The sequence below is a fragment of the Agelaius phoeniceus genome, chromosome 4 (assembly GCF_051311805.1).
Source record: "Agelaius phoeniceus isolate bAgePho1 chromosome 4, bAgePho1.hap1, whole genome shotgun sequence".
Classification (NCBI taxonomy): domain Eukaryota; kingdom Metazoa; phylum Chordata; class Aves; order Passeriformes; family Icteridae; genus Agelaius; species Agelaius phoeniceus.
Window position 1 is genome coordinate 42201684 of NC_135268.1, and position 25727 is coordinate 42227410.

General features: G+C 38.4%; 1 protein-coding gene across 12 annotated transcripts in view; it reads left to right on the forward strand.

Annotated features, from left to right (window-relative positions):
• The window catches only part of STOX2 (storkhead box 2), a 144097-nt gene extending 118923 nt beyond the window's left edge, over nucleotides 1-25174 (forward strand). For all 12 annotated transcript variants that reach the window (XM_077177402.1, XM_077177405.1, XM_077177410.1 and 9 more), the window contains 3 exons: nucleotides 5441-5593; nucleotides 12546-14811; nucleotides 19434-25174. In XM_077177402.1, coding sequence (XP_077033517.1) covers nucleotides 5441-5593; nucleotides 12546-14811; nucleotides 19434-19629 — 2615 coding nt within the window. In that variant the 3' untranslated portion in view covers nucleotides 19630-25174. The remainder of the gene's footprint in view (nucleotides 1-5440; nucleotides 5594-12545; nucleotides 14812-19433) is intronic.
• Nucleotides 25175-25727: the final 553 nt, after the last annotated feature.

Sequence of the window (25727 nt, forward strand, 5' to 3'; positions counted from 1 at the left end):
AATGTGATCTTTTCTGTGTTAGCATGCTAGTGCAGATTCAAGGTACTTCATAGTAGTCTGATTAATACCAAAGAAATCTGCATATTCCTCCTTTTCCCTCCTTTTGTTCAGTCAAACGGGAATGTCTAACTTAAAATGGCAATTCCTTGTTGTGAATTCACATCAGAATAGGTTTGCTGCATCTACTTACAAAGTATTCTTTAATTAGCATAATTCAGTCACGTTGGGGTTTGGGGCAAAATGGGGTAATTGTGCAACCCAGGCCAGACATGTAACTTCTTCAGCATCTGTCCCTTCATCAAGTAAATCTGCAAGTGTACTTTTCTAGAAGAGATTTTTTACTTTCAGTATTATTGAGAAAAAATGATAATATTCTAGGCCCTCCTTTGCCCATTTCAAGTTGTTTTGTTAGAAAATCACCTTTCTGTAGTTCTTCCCAGGATGAAATCATAGACAAGTGTTGATGACAACAGGCTGTTGGCAAGAAAATTTTTGTAGGGGATTTCTGTTGCAGCCACCACTATAATCATGAGATGCCATGAAATCACTGTGCTTGCTCTAGCTTGATGTTTTCTGATTAATAATGTAGTTCTGTAAGCAGCAAAAGAAGTGAAATCAGATTTCCCTTGTCAAGTGTTTTTTGACTGGATTCTGTCCTGTGTAGTGGGAGGTTGCTATGCCTGAAGCTCTGTATAGATGTAATGTGTAGCATCTATACAAAGTATTCATCTATACAATGTAGCAAGCACTTGTTTTAGAATCCCTACTCTTGTCTAGTGAGGCTCAATCTCCCCGACACATACAAACACACAGATTGTGATTGTGCAAGCCTCATTTTCTGTGTAAACCAGGCTAAAAATTGTGTTTAAAGGTTGTCTTGAGCCATAAGAAACAAAAGATTAAAAAGGTGTTGAGTGCCTAAAGAAGGGCTTTGACTTCCTGTACTTTACAGGATGCAGTGGGTAAATCAGAGGGTCTCCTCCGTTTCAGAGAAATAGGGTGTATAAATTCTAATGTAGTATGATTTTGCACTGTAATTTTTTAAATTCATTTACAATGTTTGTACTGAATTGGTTCCATTTGTAAGTCAAGAGGTGATTTTTCAAGTAATGTTTATGCAAAGTTCATGAGACAAAGAGTTTGACTTCCAGGTCACTTCTTTCCAGCAGTAGAATCACTAATGAAAAGTCTGTCATTGGTATGTAGTTGATACTTAATTGCTGATACATGGTACAGAATGTAGTCTGCCTCATTTCCTCTCAAAATGGTGTTACCCAGACTTGCAGAGAACAGACACACTCGATACACTGGCACAGGAAAAGTTCTGGCTGGTGTGGGTTCAGCTATGTTAGACCATCAATTTCTCATCTGTATGTTAAGGATAGTTATGGTTCCCAGTTTTTCAGAGTGTTTGAAAACCACTGAACAAAAGTGCTGTGTAAGAGCTAAGTGTTTATTTTATGTGCTACATTATCTTCTGTTCTAAGTAATAAAAATAATTTTCCTCCCAGGCCAGCGATACAAATCCCCAAGGCATAAATGAGTACAATTCCTGTTCACTGTTTCTTATGTGCTTAGACATTCTTTAAAATTGAATGTCACTTAATACAAGAATTCTAGAAAACTTTTTTTAAAGTTATTTAGAGAGAGGTTTGGAAAGATATTGCAGAAACAGAGCTGAAGCTATATATATATATATGTATATATCTCATATTTAAACAAAACATGCAGTCAGCTGGTGAAAACTGCTCTCTGAGCTCTAGTTTTCATTTAATTGGGAACACAAACATATGAAAGTTGAGGCTAGTAATTTGATTTCAAAAGAAAGCTACTTGAGACAAGCATCAGTCAGAGCTAACAGGAGCCATATGCTAGATGTAAGTGATGTGGTCTTCAAAAAATTAGGAAAAGCATATTTGCCTTTTTTTTTTTTGAGCAGATCTTTTCCTAAAGAAGTTGTAGCAAACCTTCTGTTCAACACCCTAACAGTATTTATGTGTGTAATTGATGTTAATGTATTATATTATCTCATAGATGCAAGATATTTGCTGTTTCTGTGCATCAAAGAAGTTTGTTGACTTAACTATAACCACAGAGTGTGTATGATTTCCCAGAGCCACGGAACAGTCAAGATAAAATCTGACAAATTAGAGGTTCCCTGAGTGAGGGGAGTTTGGCTTTCTGTCACTAGGTCTGCTCAAAATATGTGCTAGCCTTTTTAAACAAGAGCTAGTAACTATCTCCAGCAGACAGTTATGAACAGCAAGCTGTGGAGATCATTCTATCACAACAGAGCTGAAACAAGTTTCCTTGTCATAATGAAGAAGGTTGAGGAGCACTCAGTGGAAAGGAATAAGGCTTAACTCATAATATTCCCTTACAAACCAGAAAGGCCCTCACATAAACCAATATTTTTTAAACATCTCTATTTCATTTAAAGCCATTTAAGTTAAAATTTAATGGGCAATTATAGTAATCTTTGTAGTTAATTAAATGGTTGTTAAGCTCCCAAATATTTGCAAGCAGGGTGTGTGTTACCCTGGTATACTAACTATAACGTGCTGTGCTAGAAATTGTGTTAACATTGAGGAACCACTACTGAATGTTTCATATTGAGGAGTTATGTGAACTATAGTTAGTATTGCAGTGGAAATCCCTGGCTTGTTCCTGGTGACAAGAGCCCTACTGGCAGGGGGTCAGTGAGTGTTTTCTGCTCACCAACCTAGAAAGCAATTCCTTGCTGAAGGCCTACTTTAAAAGGGAGAATTGTGTGAAGTTACTAAAATCAGGTAAATTTTATTATTTCTTAGCTTGTACCTAGCCAGTTTTAAGTTAACAAGTCCCTACTGGAAGTGATCTCAGAGGTGGATTTCTGCAGGCTCTTGGCAGTCATGGGAGAGGGATGGGCTACTCCTGGACATGAGCAGAGCAACTGGTTTCTGAGTTCTTGTCCAAGCAAGAACTCAGTGGGCAACTACAAGGCTGCAGAGCAAAGCTTCAGGTATAGAACTCCTTGAGTCCCTTTCCCACTTCAGGAGGATGGTTATGGTATTATGGCCCCTTCTCTACATCCTAAGTATCATTCTGGTTAGCTGTGAATGGATCATTCCCATGCCAGAGAAAGAAAGAGGTCTTCCTCCTGCTTTCTTGTCCTGGCACCTGTGTAGGTGGCAGTGAGAGTGCATGGCTGGGAACAGGCACAGGGACACACACTCCTGCCAGGCTGCTTAGGTTTGAGAAATTGCCAGGTCTTTGATGATACAGATAGAACAATTAAGGAGTTGCTGCCCTTTACCTGGATGCCCTTAAAGCTACTCTATCCCAGGCAAAACCAGGACACCAGAGAGCCCATTTCAGTGCCCTGTGAACTTGATAAGATTATCACTATGGCCACTATATGCCAATCTGTCTGAAATTGCGCTGAACTTAATTTAGTAGTTCTCCCAAGGATACCCATGACATAATCTTTGTGTTAAAGACAGTAGTTTCTTAAATTATTTAGCTAAATCTACATAATTCTTACCTTAATTCTGATGCTTCTTAGACATGAAACTAATCATTAAAGAAACTGATCCTCTATACAAAGTGTATGATGACTGGTGATCAAAGTTGGTAAACTTATGTATCTGGCTGATTACAAAGATTTGTCTATGAATGAGTCCAAACTGACACAGCAGACATAATTATTAGTAAATATCAATATAATAACTGTGATGTTCTTTATCCATACTAAAATGATGAGGGAACAAATGGTGTTGCTCCCATGTCACATGGAAGCATATCTCTCATGTTTCCCTGTAAGCTGTGTGTCATCTTTGCTGTTCTCTGTAATGCATGGGGCAGGAACTTTTAGGTGTATTTAGTAAAAAATGTCCAGAGAATGTTATATTTTAAGGTCATAATTCTGTGTTCAGATAAGAATGAGTAGGATCTTGGGCTTCACTGTGTTGAAGGGGGAGGATTGCTGCTGTGCTGGGAAGGGAATGCAGCATTGATCTGGTCAGGCCTGATTAAGCAAAAGCAATCAGGAGATAGCATAGCACAAATGTGTTGTTTTAAATCATTCTTGTGCCTTGGATAATGTGTATCACTGCTGTAGAGCAGATTGTAGAGCTTGTGATTGAAAAATGTTGCTCATAAGTCTCACTGAGACAGCTATGCAGTTTACTACTCTCACCAATTTTTTCCCACCAAAGTGCTGAGTATAATGCCAGAGTAAATGCATTTTGATAATCAATTTTGGAAGCTGCTGCTCTTGTTTAGTAGACATAATAGGAATATAGAATGAATGGGGCAAATATTAGATCTTCTGAATTGAGAATGAAAATTTGAATTTTAATTAATTTCTAGTAATTTGATTCATGGTGTGATCACAAGGTGTTGCTCTGTGACAGCAGAAATAAGATGATTTTTGTGACATTTCAAAGCCATTTACGTAAAACTTAATCCCTGGCTATTGACTGACCTGTGGGCAGAATAGGATTCATAATTAAGTGCCCTTTGTTCTGTCTTTTACTCTTTATTACTCCTTTTTCACTGGCAAGGAAAATATTTTAGCCTGTTGCTTTCCTCTCTTTGACATCACTGGGGAGCTGTTACCACTTCAAGAAGATTTACAGAGCAGAATCAAAGATTTATGTACTTGGATAAAGCATGTTAAAATGGGCTTGTATATGTGTAGTCGTGCCAGTATTATCAAATTGTAATTTCTCCCATAACTTGAAGATCTTTTAATGATTTTTTTTTAATTGTAGGTTAATGAATAGTTTGTAAGACAACATGAGAAAAGTTACAACAAACTCACCTTTCAGGCCATCCTGAAACCATTAAAACTTCTCTTCTAAAAATATATATAGTTTGTACAAAGACATTTGGCATGTAGATCCAGGAGAAGTTTATTCAGGGTATCAGTCTTAAGGTTTTTTGATGCTTTTGGACCTCTAAAGAGTTCTGTGCTTTATCAGCTGAGTTTAAATGTTATTCATTAAATTAGCAACATTTTTCTTATCTTTGTTACTATTAATAAAAAATACTGTATCAAATGGGAATGGTGGGTGATCTATGCTTTGAAAGGGGAGTGAAATTTACCCTTTTATGTCCAGAGAAATACATGCAACTGTTTTGTTTGTGCAGTTACCTAGAAGGATGTTAACAGGAGGTTTTGCAACCATGAGTGTTAATTTATTGGCATTTTTCTGAGTCTGTCAGTTGTACCCTATGAGAAACTATGTCTGCATAGTGTACATCTCCCTTTTTCCTAATTTCTCCGTGTCTTAAGTTTTGAAATAAGGTGATGGTTCTCCATTGTAAGGGTTTTATCCCCAGCTCAGTACAAAAACTAGAGATCTCTGAATTTTCATCAGCTGGATCTCTACCTCTTTGTCCTATGATCAGATTTTTGAACAAAATGCTTCATTGCACATCTTTTGTCTTTTTACAGGTGATGTATCACCCATCAGCATGTCTCCCATCACTCAGTCACAGTTTATTCCACTTGGGGAAATCCTTTGCCTGGCCATCTCAGCAATGAACTCTGCCCGGAAACAAGTCACACAAGAAGCACTAATGGAGCACCTAACCACCTGCTTCCCAGGTAACCAGTCATTCATAAATCATTAGTCAGATGAGCACATGGCTGTAAAAAGGCAGTTTAGAATCCTCAGTACCTTCTGGATGGGAATATTGACTAATATTCTAACCAAAAGTAAAAGGAGACATTAGGGTTCTAATCTTGGAACTTGTTCTTTATCCTTAAACATATAGAGAATTGAGTTCTCTTTGGTAAGACCACTCAAGTGGAATGCATTTTGCAGAGCAAATTCCTCGCTTGATATAAGTAATAAAAATTACTTGGTGTACTAAACAACAAAATATTGGCTTGTTTCTTTTTTCAGACAGTATCAGAACAAGCTTGTTTGTGATTTTTTTCTCACAAAATAACCTTTTTTATCATCATAGCCAAAGGAGTGCAGGGCTTCTTTAGTAACTATGGAAAACAAAGTGTGACGTGTCATGGCCAGAGCAAACTCATTTCACCTTGTGGCTTTCAAGCTGGTTGTAGTAACTTACAAGGGTTCTGTTGGCATCATTCAACCGGTTCAAGTGTCATTGTCCAACCTCTGAAGAGGTAACCTCATGGAGATCTCTGTAGAGACCTCCCTTCTAAAGACACCAAGTTTCCCACACAGCTGCATGTCTTCCTTCACCTAGAACAGGCTCTCAGTGTGTGGCCTGATGCAAGTAGTAGAGTCCAGTAACAATGATGTGCCTGTTTTGGGGAGAGGTTATATTTAAAGTGAAAGGACTGTATCAGCCTGCTTTCCAAGAGTTCTCAGATCCTTCCTGGACACAGTTCTGGCTTTTCCTTCTGTACTGCCCTTGCTTGAAAAACAACAACAAAAAAAGACATCTCTCTCCACGACTAAACTAAAAGTTTTGGAGAGCTATAGATACACTTGCTGTGTTCACAAATGCTCGTGTACTGTTCAGAAGGTATTCTTGTCTGCATTTGATATTTCTCAAATGGTAAATGGAAATTGTCTTGGATTAGAGATACTGTAACACCATAAAAAGCGAATCTTATAACAAGAATCTACTCTTGAACATGCTGCTTTTCTACTGGTTGTATCTGGAGTGGGTGAATAATGCAAAATGCATCTTGTAGAGACATTTTGCATTGAGGCACTAAGGCACTGGGCAGAGGTTTTACGGCTCAAGAGAGCAGAACTTCTTCATTTGTGCTTTGTATGATCCTGGGCAAGATGTTATCTGTTCTGTGTCTGAGTTTACAGTTCTCTAAAGGAGCTGAGAAACTTCTCCATTGTAGTCATTTATAGCTGCAAAAAGTAGCTAATTAAAAATGCCTCAGTAGGAAAATTCCTGATGCATCGGTCTCATCTAGGCAGCCCAACCACAGCCATGTTTTGATGTCTGGAATTTTTTGCTTACATTTTAGAGCAAGAGTTACTTAAAGCCTTGAAATTTACATGTCTTTTGCTATAACTGATGCTGAGTTCTGAGAATTTAAAATATAATTCTCAATTGAGTGCTATGTTTGGAATAAACAATTGTCTGACATTTAATTATTGCACTTTGAAAAAAATACTGCAAGCGTATTTTGTAAATACTGGCTTTCTATCCCTATTTATTATTTTGTTTATTAGGCTGATTTTGAAAATAGTGGTAAAAATTGTAAGGGTTAGAATGTGAAGAAGGCAAAGTTCACTATTGTAATTCTCTTAATTAATTTTGATGATTTTTTTCCCAAGTTATCTTTTCTATGTATGCTATGTACTAGAAGAATTTAATAGATTGCAAGTATTTTTTCAATTATTTGATCAATATTTTTATATAACCATTTTTGCATGGTGGGAATAATAATTTATTGGTGACATGCCTTGAGTTTCCTGGGAGCATGATTATCAGTTCGCTTGGTGTGTTGTGCTATTCTTGTTAGACAGAGCCAAACATGAAAAATTGTTCAACTGGCTGGATTATTTTGTAGACGTTGCTCAGACAAAGCCTGAGGCAAGTTAGCACATAGTCTCTTGCTGCCTTTTTTTTTTTTTCCACTAGCCATTATCATGTGAATTTCTCAAGTCTGAGATTTAAAAAAAAAATGGAAAAAAAAAAGGGAGAGCCTCACTTCCCAAAATGTAGATAAAGTTATTTGAAGAAAAAAAATCCACCCTTTGTTGACCAATTTTTCCCCTTCACTAGAGAAATGCCTTTCTCTCCCAGCCATGACATATTTAATATAGCAAGCATACATGTTCTCTCAGTGTATGAGGATTATCCAAAAATTTTCTCCTTTCCAATAAAAGGAACTTCTTGTGCTGACACTTTTCACTTCTCTGCCCAAATCCCTGTAATAAATAATCTGTAGCTTTTTGAGCCTTTGTATTCTTTGTGGCTATTGCAAAATAGCCTCTCATATGTCCTCTCATATTCTGATAGTTTATTTTTCCTAACTAGGTGCTGATGCTCTGAGGGAGAGAAGAGCATTACCACTGTACATGTGTCTGTTATTATCACATAACCTCTCTGTATCTCTTCCTGTAGCAGCACTTGTCTGCCTGTGTTGTTTGTGCTTTAATGAACAGATGCTTCACTGCATTTCATGGTGAAGATAAATTTCCTAAGACCCCAGATGCTATTTTCAAAAGTGCCTAAGAATAATAAACCTTTTTCCTCAGTGCAGGCTCTTACAGTTGCTGTCTAGCCCTCTAGTTTGCTGAGCCATTGTGCAGGCATAAATCTGGGCCATGGCTCTGTCTGAAATAAGGTATGCTAATTATTTATAACATCACATAGCAACCACTCCACATCTTTAACTAGTATTTCATGAGCCAATCAGAGTATTTCTTTTATCCCTTGTTAAGCTTTAGCATCAGCTCAGGAGAAAATCATTTTAGCAGGTTTAACACCATTTAAGTACTACTTCAGATGTATTTTTCATGAATTTATTTTATTCAAAAAGTTTGTATTGATAATGCACATCTTATTTGTGGTTTTTGTTATTTTTTTGGTTTTTTAAAAATCAAGAGGGCTGCTCCTGCACGTGCTTCCATTATTCTAACTTAGAATTAAACAATGAGATGTTTTTACAGCCCTGCTTTGTAATTTATTGACCATGGTTTAAATCCCATACATTAAATGTAAATCTTTGAAATCCAGTATAAGGAGCTAAGAATGTAACCCCTATTCTGTGTTTGGCAACCAGACTCTCTTATCTGTATGAACCTGGACAAAGACAACATCAAACCTTAGTCTGTGCTGCCTTTAATAAGGATATTTGTCTTCTTTTTTTTTTCTTTTCCTCACCAGTTCTGTCCACATACATGTTTAAATAATTTTAAGACCTTCAAAATTTTAGTGTGGAAAATACTTGTGTATTGGCCTAGGTTACTTTTGAAGCAAGCAGTTTTCTGAAAGCTGGCAAATTCCTCTGACAATCACCTTTATAACTTCACTCTTTAAATATATGAATTATATGTGTAGCACTTAAAAGAAGTGTCTTACATTAACTGAGTTCACTCTAGGTCAGTGTTCTTTGTGAGCAGCAAACAAGACATAATCTTCTGTCTGGAAGCTCAGTGGATGGCATAGTAGACTCTCTTGAGATACAGAAAATGTACATGTCTGATGATTCAGTGTCCAGACAGTTTCTGCTTTTGAATTATTAAACCACTACATAATCTTAAATAACACCACTGCTGTCATGCAATATTTTATGGGCTAGAATCTGTAAGTCACTGGGGTTTTTTCCCTTGTTCCTATTTAATGGAGGAAGGGAGACCATAAGGAGACCTTTGAGTGCAGGGGGATAGATTGCTTTAAAGAGAAAAGTCTTGAGAAAGCCAAGAAATCTGTATTCACTCTGGATCCCACTATTCCTTTTTTAATGTCATTGCTCCTGTCTGCATGCAGGAAAGCCTAAGCTGAGTTTGGGCCTGTTTCTACTTTTGTAAGTACCTAAAAGAGTTTGGAATAAAACCCATAGCTACCCTTAGCTGACAGTGCTGAGCTTCCAAGATCTGCATCTGCTGTCATCCCTGCTGGTTTAGTGAACCACAGCATGGACTGTATGCTGGGAGTGATAAAAGTGATAGGCTTCAACTCCAGAGAGAAGGCTGACACAATTAACTTTACAGCATCATTGACTGCCAGGCATGCTGATTTTTTTAACTTGGTGTTTATTTGCACATTCTCCATTCATAGGAGTTACTCAATTAATGTAATTACTGTGCATCCAGTGTTTAGAGACTTACCCAACACATTGTAGCCCTTATGGTTTACTGGGTGAAAAATGCATATTATTATTTTTGCCATGTATTTGCAGTGCATTTTTGCCTAAATTGCTGTAAAACATTGATATATCCATTTCAATCTCTTTCCCTAACTTTTCTCTAAGCTCCCAGGAGAAGTACTTTCATCCCTTTTATTTGTGTTGTGATGTTTTTGAAACAGTATGTTAAGAAAAGTCTTTTTAGTAAAGTAAGGATGAAAAGCCAGGTTCTCACAAAGCTAAGTATGTGTTGAAGTCTTTACTTGTAAGCTTCTGAAGAGTGCAGTGGGTGGGGCAGGTTGTTTGTGTCGGGGAAGGAAGAGAGGTTGGCTGCCGCAGGGCAGGTGCACCTGAGCTGGACCATGGTTGGACCCTGCAGTGCATATTCAGCACAGGATGGAGAAACAAATGAGCTTGAGTCTTGCAGTCATCCACGTCTTGTTGTGATGCACATCATCATGTCAAAGGTGTGGTGTTGCCCAAGCAGACACAGCAGCTCCACTGCAGGAATGAAGAGTTAGGTGACCGCTGGTTGTTACAGGGATTGAAATCACTCTTCATGTTCCTGTGTGATATCAAAAGCCCATGCAGAGGACAGCCTGCTTTGCCTCATAATCCACAGGAAGCTAGCATATTGTCTATTTAGTCCAGAGAGATTCAGAATTCTGGGCTAGGGACAAATAGTCCTTTTCTTCCCCCCAGCTCTCTGGATTTTAGCTTTTCCCACCTGTTGCTGTTTCTGGCATGTTAACTCATCTAGAGATTCTGGGGAATCTTTGTTACTCTCATTCAGATTATTACAGAAATTGTGGACACCTGCATGAAAAAGGGAGAAAATGCAAGCTCCTGATTCTCCATATTTTTTTTCTAATTTTCATTCTCATTTATGCTCTCAAATAATATGGTATCTTGGTGTCTCACTTCCTGTGTCCACAGTGGCCCCAATATTTCAGCTCTTTGGATTGTGGATGAGCTGTATTAACTCTACCCCAATCAAAACCAGCACATGTCCCTGTGTACTTCTTCCTGGTGCCTTTTGTGCTGTAACTGCTTTCACTGATGTCCATGTTGTTCCTAACTCTTTGTGTTTCCATTTTAAGATTTTAGTTATGGATATGAGTAGTATGGTCATGTCTCTAAGTTCAAACAACACTCAGAGTCAGACATAAGAATATGTTGCCTCCAACCCAGTTGCAAGAAACAGGATAAGTCCAAATTCTCTTTTTCTTGTTGCTTTTAATGGGTGTTGCTGTCACCAGGAGATCAGTGAGCTTACAGATTCCAGCCTTTGACATGTTGGAGAAGAGTTGGTGACTGGATACTGTGTGCCCCTGGTGATGCTGTGTTTGGGGCAGGTACCCCAGCTGAGATTTCTCCATAAAGTGTTTCTGTAAAAAAGCATATGCTTCACTGAAATGTTTTTGCATGCATTGAAATACTGTTCTTCAAGACAGAGTTTGACTTGACAAGGTCCTGACCAGCCTCATCTAAATTTGCCAGGATTTGAGTAGAGATGCTAACCAGATTAATTCATGAGTTCTCTTCCAAACTAAGTTGCTCTCTGATTCTTTTTTTTTTCCCTAAATTACTTTTGTTTAAAACTAAGACCCAGAATAAATAATTTCAACTTTTTCTGTTTAAAATAGAGCATCCAAATGTTTGAAAAAATGTCCTTCATTCTAAAAATGTAAACCAGACTTATACTCAGAATTAAAATGCTTTTTAGTTAAAAAAAAATGTATTGATTGAAGATAGCTTTTTCCACTTATAACATGGAAGTATTTTAATTTTTTATTCAGCATAAACAAACTTTTTAAAACTAGTTTGTGAAGTCAAGTTGTTTTTTCCTTAGCTCTAGATGGAACTTACCCCTATACACAACATGTAACTTAGTGTTTTATCTAATGAAGTATTGAAGACTTGGTCAAGCATCACTGAATCCAGCAGGTGCACTGGTAATGGGAAGGATGTGGCTCACAGTGCCAAGTGTATCATATGCCATTGGTGTGGGGTAGTCATACTCATCCCTCTCTTGGTATGCAATACATGCACTTAGATAGTGTCCCACACATCTCACCTGAAAGACAAGGAACTCTGAGAAGCAAATTTTTGGGACCTAAATCTGTAATTTCCAGCCTGATGGAAAAGACTTTCTGGGTAAGATGAACTGGATCATTCAGAATGTCTCTGTTTTGAAGCAGTTGATGTGGTTGAAACATATTTTAATGGGAGAGCAAATCAGTTAAATCAGGTTTGTGATAAAGGGACAGTTTGAGGAACTTTTTTTTTTTTCTGTGTAGTATTCTGTAGGAAAAGCAGCTTAATCATCCAAAGTAACAAATACCTACTGCTTTATATGTGACAAGGCGTTACAAGAATAGTTCTTGTGAATTTGGATATAAATGCTTTGTTGGAAGAAGAATAAAAGTAGAATATTTCTCTTGACACTCTGATTTTCAGTGATTACATCTTTTAGCTTAAGGTCACCTGCACATTGGAAGTGACTAGAGCTTCTCTTGGGGTTTCTTTTAGCTCTTTATTAATGGCCTACTATTTAATTAATAATTGATATGTCTGAAGTGTAGGAGATAAGTGGAGAAATAAACAGAGAAGAGAATACCTAACAAAACGCTTTATGTTTGTTCAGCATATTCCAGCTTGCACATTGGGAAAACTAGCTTTTTGCTGGGAAGGGGGAAACTAGAGAGCCCTACACAGTTTTATGCACTTCCTGATATGTGTTTACTGTTATTTCTAGGAGTTCCAACACCCAGTCCAGAAATCCTTCGACATACTTTGAACATGCTTGTACGGGAGAGGAAAATATACCCAACTCCGGATGGTTATTTCATTGTAACCCCACAGACTTACTTTATAACACCATCTCTCATAAGAACTAACAGTAAATGGTACCATTTGGATGAGAGGATACCTGACAGGTCTCAATGTACCTCTCCACAACAAGGAACTATAACTCCCTCCGCCTCGGGATGTGTCAGGGACCGAACACTACCCAAAAACCACTGCGACTCCTGCCATTGTTGCAGAGAAGACATGCACAGCATGCATGCATCTACCCTACAGAGGAAATCAGCAAAAGACTGTAAAGACTCATACTGTCCTCCTTCATTATGTCAGGTCCCACCTACTGAGAAAAGTAAAAGTACTGTCAATTTTTCATATAAATCAGAGACACTCACAAAGCCTAAGGATGTAGAAAAGCAGTCTAAGAAATTTGGACTCAAATTATTCCGATTAAGTTTTAAGAAGGATAAGACCAAACAGTTGGCAAATTTCTCTGCCCAGTTTCCTCCAGAGGAGTGGCCGCTAAGGGATGAGGACACCCCTACCACTATACCTAGAGAGGTAGAAATGGAGATTATTAGGCGCATTAACCCAGACTTGACTGTGGAAAATGTCATGAGACACACTGCACTAATGAAGAAACTTGAAGAAGAAAAAGCTCAACGAAGCAAAGCAGGGTCTTCAGCTCACCACAGTGGACGAAGTAAAAAGAGCAGGAATCACAGAAAGTCTCATGGGAAATCGAGGTCGCACAGCAAGACCCGGGTGTCCAAAGGAGACCCATCAGATGGCTCTCATTTGGATATACCTGCTGAAAGGGAGTACGAGTTCTATGATCCCTTGACTCGATCCCCACGGGAAGGCTGTTTTATAATAGAACACAAAGGAGATAATTATATAATGCACAGCAATCCTAACATGATTGAATCTCACTTTCCCATGACACCAGAGTGGGATGTGTCTGGTGAACTGGCCAAAAGAAGAACTGAAATGCCTTTCCCTGAACCTTCCAGGGGAAGCTCCCACTCCAAGGTCCATCGGAGCCACAGCCATACGCAGGATAGACGATCAAGGAATGAGCGGTCCAGTAAGGCTAAAGAAAGGTCTAGATCCATGGATAACTCCAAGGGACCTCTGGGCTCAGCTACTTTAGGCACACCTGAAGATATAGGTGAAGGCTGTAGCCCAGATGACCAAACAACTAGCCAAACCTACATTGATGATAGTACCTTAAGGCCATCTCAGTCGCTCAGTCATCAAAGGGCTCTGATTTCATCTGCAAGCTACAAAGAGACTTGCATCCCTGAAATAGCCGGGGGCAGTGTAGAAACCCCCAGTTCTTGTAGCCTATTGGAACAAGGCAAGCCTACAGAGAATTTGCCATCATATAGTGAGCTCAACTCCTGCACAACAAAATCTGCAGTTGATGACTATTTTCAGTGCAACACATCCAGTGAGACTGTGCTTACCGCTCCATCACCACTGGGAAAGAATAAAGAGGATCATGATACGCTAACAGGGACAGATGGGCTAAAAAAAATGACTCCCACAGAAAGACAGTCTCAACATATTGCTAGGGAGCCTGGGGTGCACAAGGAGGAGTCCCCAAAGGGCCCAAGCAGTGGTTCAGTGATTGCTGGCCAAACTCCAGAGGTGATTGCTAACGGGCGGCTGGTCCAGCACCATAGCACTGAATCAAGCAGCCTTGATAAAAGGAAAGAAATTTTTAGCAAGGATACACTCTTTAAGCCTCTGCACAACACTCTTTCTGTGAATAGTTATCATAAATCTAACACCCCTCTGCTAAAGCCCCATCAAAAGACCCCCTCTGACACATTGCCTGTCAGATGTGAGAAACTTGAACAAGCGATGGTAACCTCAGTCACACAAGTCATGCCTGTTTCTCAGAGACAACAGGAGACAACCGGGAACCAGGAGGCCTCCTTTGACTACTACAATGTATCTGATGATGATGACTCAGAGGAAGGAACCAACAAAAATGCTGAGGAAGAAAAGAACAGGGATGATGTTGGTACCATGCAGTGGCTCCTAGAGAGAGAAAAGGAAAGGGATCTACAGCGAAAGTTTGAGAAGAATCTTACTCTTCTCACCCCAAAGGAAACAGAAAATAGCAACAACCAGAGAGCCACCCACTCAGCCCGCCTGGACAGCATGGACAGCAGCAGCATTACTGTGGACAGCGGGTTCAACTCTCCACGGTAGGACTGTCACATTCATTGCAGCTTTACAGACTAGGAAGTTCCATTTATGGTTTTATGGGTGTGTGATATTGGTGACAGAATGTAGGGCTGTATTTAAAAATTTCACACATTTTCAGACAGTGTTTTTTCTACAGCTCTGGAATCCTCTATTCAGATGTGTGGGTTTCCCACCATACAGTGAGAAACCAATGACCACTGGCGGCATTGACTCTGTATTAGTTCATTTTCTGTTTGCTGAAAACCTCCCTGTATCCTTCTTTTTCTATATTAAACTTGTGTGTGCTTTTAGAATAAAAGGGATGAGCTCCTGCATACTCTTCCCTTTCCCTCTAAGGCACCATCAACAAGACTAATGGAAGGACTAGGCATGACCAGGTGGCATAATCTTTGGCTCAGCCAAAAAGAAAACCAAATGATATTGTTTTGTGTTTGGGCTTCCTTGTTTATTTTCTTCAAAAGTTTTGAAAGTGTATCTAGTCACAATTTCAAGCTGGTGAAACTGGAATAGCCACTCCCCCTACAAATTAAAAGTGCTCAGGATATTTGAACTTGATATTTGAGATGTGACTTAGCACTGCTGAGAGAGAGGTGCCTTGTCTAAGATACTTGGGAAGAGAGTCCAGATGTTTGCATGTGGTGGTGGTGCTGGTTAGTAATTACTATTCCAAGGATTTCAGGCATCATGGAAGTCTCAGTGTGCTAGAAGTCTTAGAAATGTAGGGAGGAGAGAGTTGTTGGTGCATTCCCTGCCCTGGAGATTTCAAAAGTTCATTTCCAGGTTAAGAATCCTTTATGCTAGCTTTCTTCCTTGTCTGTCTGACCTTTGGCAGTCCTTGATGGAACGGAGCATGACCTGTTTTGTTTGGCCTGCATAGCAACTCATCAGAGTTCAGAACAATGACTCTAAGAACACAGAAATAATGTACAGTAGTAGTTCTCTTAGAGTGGCTTACTTAAGCTTAAATTATTTATTGCCTGTGTTTAAAAATAAAACCTCCAAGACTGATTTTATATTATGTGAAAAAAATGTGAGGGTTTTTTGGTGGTTTTTTTTTTTTTGGTGGGTTTTTTTGTGGGTTGTTTTTTTGTTTTGTTTTGGGGTTGTTTTTATTTTTTGTTTGGTTTGGTTTGGTTTTTGGTCACTTTTTTTTATTTTCCCCTGTAAATGGTATTCTTGTTCCTCAGAAGTATATATATTTTTTACATCAATAGCAAAGGCTCTCAGGCATGTGAAGGATGTCCTGTTTATACACAGGACTAAATTTCAATTTCAGTCTAAGTCCTGTCACTCTGGAAGAAATTCCTTTGCATTTGATGGTTACTCCCTCTTATGTTAATGATGAGAGAAATTAGAGAGCCTGATGCAGCTTGCAGTGATGTATCAAGCTAGAGTGAGATTCTAATGAATGAATATTTTTTCCTGAGCAAAAAAGCTGAAAAATTATTTGAGTAAATCATACCATTAACACTGAGTCTGCTCTAAAAAAGAAGCTTGAGAAGGCTTTGAATTTATGTTATTGATTGTTCTGCAGATGCCTGACATCTTTCTCACATAGAACTGTTGTATGAAACTGTTTGCACTTTTCTTCTTTAAATGCGATGTCTTCCAGTAGTTGAAGTGCTATACATGCAGTCAGTTTTTGTGGGGGAGTATGTTGTGGTGTTTGCTTCTTGCTCAGCCTGTCTCACTCCAGAGGATGAGAGTCACCTCCAGGACAGGGTGTCAGCTGGATTAAATATCAGTTCTTGGACTACTGTTTTGTATGCTAGCTGTATATCAAACTTGTGTTTCTGATTAATGCAATGGTAGACATTTTCTTCCCTAATTATTTACACAAAAGCTAAAATTTCTGTTTATGTTAAACTTAGCTAGCAAGAGAGCAGGATGTGGTGAACATACTGGATTTAGTGCTGCTATACCACCTTGTTTAAATCATAGAGGAAACAGATGAGCAACTTTCAATTACATTTGTGTTCCACACATCCTTTTTTTTTAAATTTTATTTTATACTTATTAACAAATACCATTTTTTGGCAAGGTCACATAAAGTAAGCTTAAAAACAACCAAGCCAAAACATTCTATAGGGTATTTTGTTTTGGGAGACTGGCATATAGTTAGGACAGGATATTTCAAAGCTTTTGGATAAGCTTTGCATGAAAATAATTAAATTTGGGGATTTTGCTGAGTTTGGGTCACTTCTTCACATAAGTATCCAAAACCAAATTGAACTGGGGGTGAGTTCAGCCCTTTGGCTAAAAGTACCATGTTGTTATTATTATCCTACCTTATAATAAAAAAGGTACTCCACAGCCCTTTTCCAGGAAATACAAAGTAGCCATCCAGCATCCATCTGGTAAGATTCAGCTAGGTGTGACAATGTCCTTCAGAAGATGCCATGGGAAGAATATAAGAACAGGTTGTGCATATAGTGATGTTCCTCAAGTATATTCTTCTAGCTTCCACTGGTTATGTAACTCTGCTTCCTGAGGTGGGGTGGTATCTTTTCATTCAAACTGAAGTATACAACATTGTTTGGGGAATCAAAATTACCAATTTCATACTATAAAAGAAAAAATACATTTTTAAAGTCTGATAAATTGAAAAAAGGACAGTAAAAAAAATCAGAATGAAATGGCTGCAGTTAAAGAGATTTGCAATGGTCATTTGACTTCCAAAGTATTTGTGTGCAAAATGTGTGAAGATATTAATCATCATTGGGAAGAAAAACCTCACAATTTTTCATGCATTGCTTTTATGCAAGTTATATATAGGAAATGTTAGCTGTCACGATTAATTTTATTCCTTTATTTTTAGGGCTTATATAATACTGTTGCTCCTTTGTCACCTAAAGAAAGCTAATTTTGACATTACTCTGCATGCAAAATTTTCAATGCAGTTTTTGTGTATACATGTTGTAATGGTCACTTTGTAATATCAGAGTTGAGCATGTCTGAAGATCTGGAATTGGTGGTCCCAAAAAAAATCATCTCTGAAAACTGAGATTTGCATCTATTTTCATTAAAAAGCAGAGGAAGAGGAATAAAAAAATGAGCAAGAGAAGTGCACCATACATCATTGCAGCTCACAGGAATAATTTACTCTGTGTGTCACCCACCATAGCTCTTTGGAACTATGGAATATAAAACAATCATTGACAGAAGAATATCAGTACCATCCATTTCGACCAGTTTAAAAGATCTATGAGAGTTCTCCTAAAAGCCTCATTGATTTTCCAGACTCAGTCAGTTTAAGATTATTTAAGTCTGTCCTGATGACTAGGAACAGTGTTTTTTCCTTCCCTTATGCTGTGCACTCCCCTGCCACATTTAAAGCTGTGCATTCCTACTCTTCCCTTGATGCTAGGACTAATTTTTTATTTTTTCTTAGGGCTAGTATTTAACTGAGAGTGGTCCCTGATTTGTCTGGCTGCCTGCAAGGCTTAGTCAGGGAAGCAGCAGAAACATGTGGCAGGGTCAGGTCCACACAAGGCAGGCAAGAGCTACTACCCCTTTCAGTAGCAGGTAAATTTAGGTTGACTTTAAACTGATGATGAAACTTTTGTCATTAGTATCCTCGTTTCTAGTGCTTATTTAGTAACTGCATTCAGTCCTCTAAATCTATTCTGTGAAACATCTCCATAGCAAGTGGTGATGTCATTTTACAAAGAAGTAGGAGTACAGTGAAGGATACATGACCAGGGGGCCACATGGATGTTTGAAAGCAAGTCTGTTCCTGAACAGGCACACATTATTTAGAGATCAAAAATTATTTATTAGTGTAAAGACAACAGAAGCAGAAGTACTGATGAAAGTACCCTTAGCATGTCATGGCTGAGCTTTGTAAAAGCTGTAGACTAAAATACAAGCTTCTCTGCATTCATAATTAGACGTATCATTAAAAGGCCTAATCTTTAAAAGTGTTAAGTGTCCTGTCACTCTTGTGGTTAAATTATATGTTAGAACTAAAGGAACATTGTCCATTTTGTGAATGAAATTGCAGCAGTAGTTGTTGTCCAAGGCAAGATCACAGACCAGGCAGTTAAGATTTCTCATTGTCTTGTTAAGTTGTGATCATGTCAGCTGCAAAGCAAAATTGAAGTGTTGCGTTTAGAAGCATTGGGTTTAATGTAAGGTAAAACTTTTATTTAGTATTTTGTGTACAAAAACATAGGTAGAAGAGGAGACAACAGAGGATACTGTGTTATATGATTGCTGTCCTAACTCTGCCTAGTCACAGAATTGATTTGATGAAGCTACTTTGTGCAAAACTGCATCAGCTAGGAAAGAAAACTAGCACATTCCAAGTGCAAGATGGAAGCTATTTCCTTGAGTGAAAAATCCAGATGCTTGATACTGGTTCAGCTTATAGTCTGTGTGACAGTTTGAGCTGTGCTTAGTGCTATACCTGTGTTACAGCATGATGATTGCTGAGCACCTCTGGGACACATTTTGGAAGTAACATATGTGTTCTATCAAAATGAGATGTTTCATTGATGTGACATTACATACAAACACAGGAAACCCATTATAAAACACTCTGTTCTCCTTTCCTGTCTGGTCCATAGATCTATAGGCATGTCATATATGAGTGTGTATATATATTTCTTTTCCATTCCAGTACTCGTGAGAGCCTGGCATCCAACACTTCAAGTATTGTTGAAAGCAACAGACGTCAGAACCCCGCTCTGAGCCCTGCACACGGCGGCGCAGGCCCAACGTTCAACTTCCGAGCCACTGCAGACCCACCCACGAGTGAAGCGGAGAAACTGCAGAAACCTGGTAACTGCCTGCAAGCTTCTGTCACTAGTGTCTGATAGTCAGCCTGCCTCAGATCGTCTGTCTCATCCTATACAGCAAAGTTTACGACACTGGGACTGATGTTTACATCTTTGGGGAAAAATAAAACAAGCATCTCAACCACAGTTTTAGTGTTCACTTAAACTGTGCTGCTACGTAGACTAGGGGCAACAAAGAAGTCTTTATTTCAAGGTATTGCTTTTCACATTTGCGGCTCTGTAGCAACAGAATAGCAGTAGGGATAATATGTACACTTTTTGCTTCACTTAATTGTAACTGAGCACATATATGAAAGTCTAGACACTGTAAGTGTAATCTGCATTTTCAATGTCCATGCAGTTGCCAACTTCATTTTAAAAATGCCACAGATGTGTGATGCCCCTGGTCAGAGGCTAAACTCTGCTGCAGAGTTCATCATTTTTTTCTTCATAAACTGAGCCACTGCTGAAAGTAACCAGCCAGGATCACCATGAGGAAAAACAATGCCAAACATGACAAGTCATGACCTCAGCTCTATATGTGAATTATTAATACTAATCAGTCATTTTCACTGTGCATTTTTGTGACACAATTTTACAAATACCTAGTTAAGCGAGTAAAAGGAGGTTTGGGGTTTGTTTTGATTTGCTTTTTTTCTAGGTATGGAGGGTGGGAAGGGAGGCAGCTCCTCCTTTTGTTTCAAAAACACGAGAGATGTTTACTTAATGAGACCTGCTACTTGACCTTCCATAGTCACCCGTGAGGAGGTGGGCCTTTGCAGAGTGGGGGGAGTGGGGAGGGAAGGGAAAGATGTAACTGTCATGGAGCCACAATGTGGAGTGACACGAAATATATTAAATGTCTTCAGTATAATTCACTTATTTTAAAAAGATAATCTAATTCTTGTGTCACTTCTGGTATTGCAACTTGCCATTAATATAGAAATCAGGATAACTAATTTCTTGGAACAAAAATATACTTTATGATATAAATGACAAGTATGGCCTGAAGAATTGATTTCTTTCTAGTGGAAGGACATAAATCTATTTTATGTAGCTTATTAAATAGAGTGCCTAAATTAGGCTATTAAAAATAGCATACAGTGTAATGATTATCAGAGAACAAAATTTAGAGAATTATAAACTTCTGGCCTTTTTATTCAGTGGATGTTATTTGCAATTTACCATTTTATGGACATGTCTGGTTTCTAGAAATTCAATGTGTCCACTTGGTTTGCAGTAGAAATCTGAGTCCTGCAGGCACGGTACATCCTAATTGCTCTCCCTAAACTGTTACTCCAATGTAATTAGTACTATGCTAATTACTGCAGAGTAAATTCTACAGATAGTTAAACTCCAAGAGTAATTTTAGGTATAGGGTCACATTCTGCTCATGCAACCTGGTAGTGCAACAAACTGACTTTTTTTATCAGAACAGACGAATTGGTGGAATAATAACAAAGATACTAAAATGTGCAACAGCCCAAATTGTTCCATAGAAAAGGGACATTTACCCTGTCTAGCTCTTGTAGTACACAGGTATGAAACCCAACTGTACATATGAAAACCCAGTATTTTCATCAGGTTCTGGTGACATTTATTACTCTGTATACAAAGTCATTTGAGCTTCACTTATGTTCTCTATTGTGATCGGAAGTCTTTACTGACAATTCAGCCTTATGTTACACCATGGGATATAGATCATTTGCTTATGAAACAGCTTTCTAACTCTGGACACAATCAGTTCTGTCAAGAATACACAGTCAATGCACAGGTCTGTTTTCATTGATTTCAGTGTATAATTTCCATTTCATAGGAGCAATAAGACCTTTCAGTGCACATAAAGGAAACTATTGTGCTTTTGGTTGGTTATCAAAGTCACTTGGCCTTTAGCTTTCTGCCTTATCATACCTTCCAAGATGTGCTCTAATCACCCTATAATGCTTTGCATGATGCATCTTCTTATTCGATATGTAACTCCAGCCGTACTTATTCCATGCGAACTGTAGAGTCAGAGTTCTTGTGGGGAATTGTCATATACTATGCAGTGGCTGACTGTGATTTTGTTTCTGAGATGAGCTCTGACATCAGTACTATGTATCAATTCAGTAAATAGAAATGTTGAAATGGTAAAAAAATTTACAGTGATGATCTGAAGTACTAATGGCGGTATTAAAATGTGAAGAGCAGAAACAGGTGTCACCTTTGGAGAAATAATTGTTTGTCATAAGCTTATCAGAATTTGTGCAGGCAGCTGGTTGTACAGAAGACATAATTCCAACAAAATGTGATAGTACATACCTATAAACTGTATAGTATGTTATTTCCTAAAGTTCCCAGAGACCAGCAGACAACATAAATGTCATATTAATGTTGACATGGCATTGTACCAATATTAATGTGACTCTTGGAATATGGAATGTAAACAGAAGTTTCAAATAGAAACGTTCTAATCTTGATTTTCTTTTTTCCTTTTAAAATCAACAATGGAAAATAGAAAATTCCATCTTGAGGTTCTGGTAACAAAACCACGAGAGTGGAGCTTGAGTGCTTTATGTCACCCTAATCCTTTGATGAAATCATAGCCTTGTATTATGTGGTTGCTTATCTATCATTCTAATGTATCAATTTAAAGGTTTACAGAGTTAGATTAGGTTGAATCTGTGTTGTGTTCAACTGTAAAGGGTCAACACAAATCTGTCGGCATTTTGCACACTTAATATGTATTATTATAATACAACATGTTACTTTTATGGTAATTTTTTTTACACATATAACTACCTCCATGAATTTGATGAAATGCAGCAACATGAAAAGTGTATTGTACAAAGCAAGATTAGAAACTTTGAAGCATTAGGTCATGGCGTTCTCTTGTGTGTCAAAGCTTGCATATGAAGTCATCATGTTTCCATTGCCACAATTTCCTTCTACAATGTTAAAAAGATGGCTTTCAGATGAGTCACTTAAGACTTTGACAAGGCTGCATAATTGGGATAAAAGTGAAAGGGAGGCTGAAACCTTCCATCCTCTCCCCAGTTACTGCTAAAATTTCTGCCTGGTAGAACTTGAAAATGTATTTGTAATTTAGCAAATTAGAAACATCTACAGTCTGTGAAATATGATTGACAGTTTGGGGTTTAACAGAAGACACTCTGGGTATTTTCTTGGCAGCCTTCAGATACTTGGGGCCCTGTTCTGCCTCCATCTTTGTCAACATTAGTACGTCGTGGTTTCTCTGAACTGGCAAGGGTGTTAAAACAACTCTTCCTTTAATGATGTGCACTCTGGTCTCTAGATTGTGTGCATCTAAAACATTTGCTCCTATAGAAATTACCAACAGCCTTTCACTGATGTTGCTGGGAGCAGTATTAGGGTCCCTACTCGAGGTATGTGCCTATTGTTCAAAGAACATGGGCAAGTTTCCAAGAGAAATTAAGCTGGCTTTTGAAAAGTAGCCAGCTGCAACAAGCCACCTTTCAAGAGGGAAGAAAGAAAGATTTTTCCAAAAACCAAAGGAAGAAAGTGGCAGTTGAACCTAAACAGGTCGCATTATATACAAATCCCGATTTATGAACACCTTTCAGCAAACCTAGTACCATTATCCTGATGCAGATTAATAAACAATCATCAGTTGAGCTAATTTTGCCATTTTAAGTATTTCAGTTAAAATTTAGAAGAAATCATTAGCCATTTGACTCCCAGCACCACTGTAAAATGACTGTTATATGTGAAACAACATTCACTCAACTTTAAAAATAAAAATGTATTGGAAAACAAATATTTAATTAAAACCGTGGCCAAAGTGCTTGCCAGCAGTAGTCATTGTTAGGAAAGAGAATAAGCAAACCAGTATTCAGAAGCCGTCATGAACACAGGTAATACTTTGCACTTAAATCACACCTTTTTGCCTGAGGGTCTCAAAGCACTTGCCTGTGAGGTAGGCAGAGTTCACTGACCCTACTTTTTGTCTGGACCCATTGGAAAAAGCAAAGGCTAAGAGTCTGCAGACTAATTTATTAACTAGTTGCTTTTTTAAAGTTACTGAAGTAACTTAACCAAAGTGTTTAATGTTTATATTTTGAAATTATTCTTTTGACGCATTCAGTTTGTTTAAGCAAGAAACTACTTTACAGCCCTGTAGACACTCTTGGATTAGCAGTTCCAAAAACAATTTTTGCAGTCATATGAGTACTGGCAGCAGTGGTTTTAGAAACAGTCATGTTAATTAAAAATTTGTTTTTCAAATACATTTTCTAGTGCTTTTCCCAAACACTTGTTCAAATTGTTGTGCTGAGAAAGCAAATAGCACTCCTAATCTGGTGTCATACCCACAGTTTACAATTCTCTTTGCTCTTCTGAAGAAAACTGTACAGTATTAGAGAGAAAAGTTCTATTTTTTACAAAATTCTTTTAAAAAAAGGCTATATATCTAAAATGTTCCCCCCAGCATAAGTAAAGTGCATCATTACTGCATGAGACACATGCAGTGGACCCACCAAAAGCCAAGCTGGTGCTAGAAGAAAACGGGACTATCACATGTCTTTTATAGTGGCGCTCTAAACATTGGTTCCAGTTATGCGAGTGTGAATCTGGCATAACTCCCCTGATCTCTGAGGATCTGAGAGATGGGAATGGGTCGTTAACTCCATTGAAGCTCAGTTCTGAGCTGAGGGTTTCCGTGTTCCTCCCCCCGCCCCGAGACACTAAAGGCAGAGACGGAGCAGAGGGCGACGCACCTGGCTTAGGAAGGGCAGCCTGGGCTGAATCCCTGCTGGAATGCACCTGGCTTTGGCAGGGCAGCCTGGGCTGAATCCCTGCTGGAATGCACCTGGCTTTGGCAGGGCAGCCTGGGCTGAATCCCTGCTGGAATGCACAGCCACCCAGCCGGGATCCGGGCCAGCCGCCAGCGTGCTCTACCTTGCAAGGGTGATTCTCCACGTGGTGCACTGCCCTCGGTTAGAGCCACCCAAAGGATACCCACCCAGATGTATGAAAGGGCCCTTGGAGTAATTGGCACAGATGTTACTTTTATGTGTGGAGGAGATTTTAAGTTTAAAGGGATCATAATTCTGCAGGTAATTTTCTGTGAGTGACTGAATGTGGCTGTTGCATTAGGTTTAAATGAGTTAATAAATGCAAGTGGGACTTACTGTATGTTAGAAGGGAGTTTTGCAGCCAAGACTGCCTTGTATAAATGTGTTTGCACTGAAAAAAAAAATTTAAAAATTACTTGGTCTCTGGTTGCTGTAAAGGTCATCCAAGATGGATGTTCTGTTTATATTGTATAGTATTTCATATGAAATAATTGCAGTTCATGAAATGTCTTCCCTAACGTTACTGATTTATAACAGCACATTTGTAACATGGTTTTTATTGTGTCAGTGTACCATATTGTAAATGATGATTACTTGTCATGCTTAGTATAATAATTTAAAGGAAAAAAAAGGACAGGGATTTTTGTAAGTCTATATTTGAAAGTCCCTCCATATGGTAATATTGTGTTCATGTTGTTTATGTAGTGTTGTGTGAAATATCCATTTTGGATTGTGTTACTTTTTAAGATATTAAATAACATTTGGTTATATGTTCTAAGTGGATTCTTTGCACTCATCGGTGATTTTTAGAGAGTATACTTATATTTCCATTTAACATGCTGTTTCTCTCCCTCACTTAAGAAACCTTGCACAACAAACCAGAAACCTCAGATAAACAAACACTGTAACAACTCTCTGTGTTCCCCTGTACTTTATAAACGCTCTTTGGGCCATTAAGAGTGCAAGAGAGAAAATACACCTTTTTTTCTGGCTTGGACTGGATGTGAATTTGACAGCTGCAGGGGGAGAGTGATCTCCACTGAATGTGAGTGTCCTGCTGAGATGCACCCCAGCTCCAAGAAATGAGAAGTACATTAGGACCTCCTGATGCCAAGGGCAACAGGTGTCAGGTCCCTCATTTCCTCTCCTCTCCATCCTCATGAGTTAAAGGAGGACCTGGTGCATCCAAGAGAGAGTTCTAGGAAGGAGTTTTTTTAACATTCTTCAAGAAAACTGATAGCTACTATTTGTAAAGGCCCAAGTGGACAATGTAACATGCAAGTACCATTTTCCAACCTTCTACCACCACCTGGAAGAAAGTTT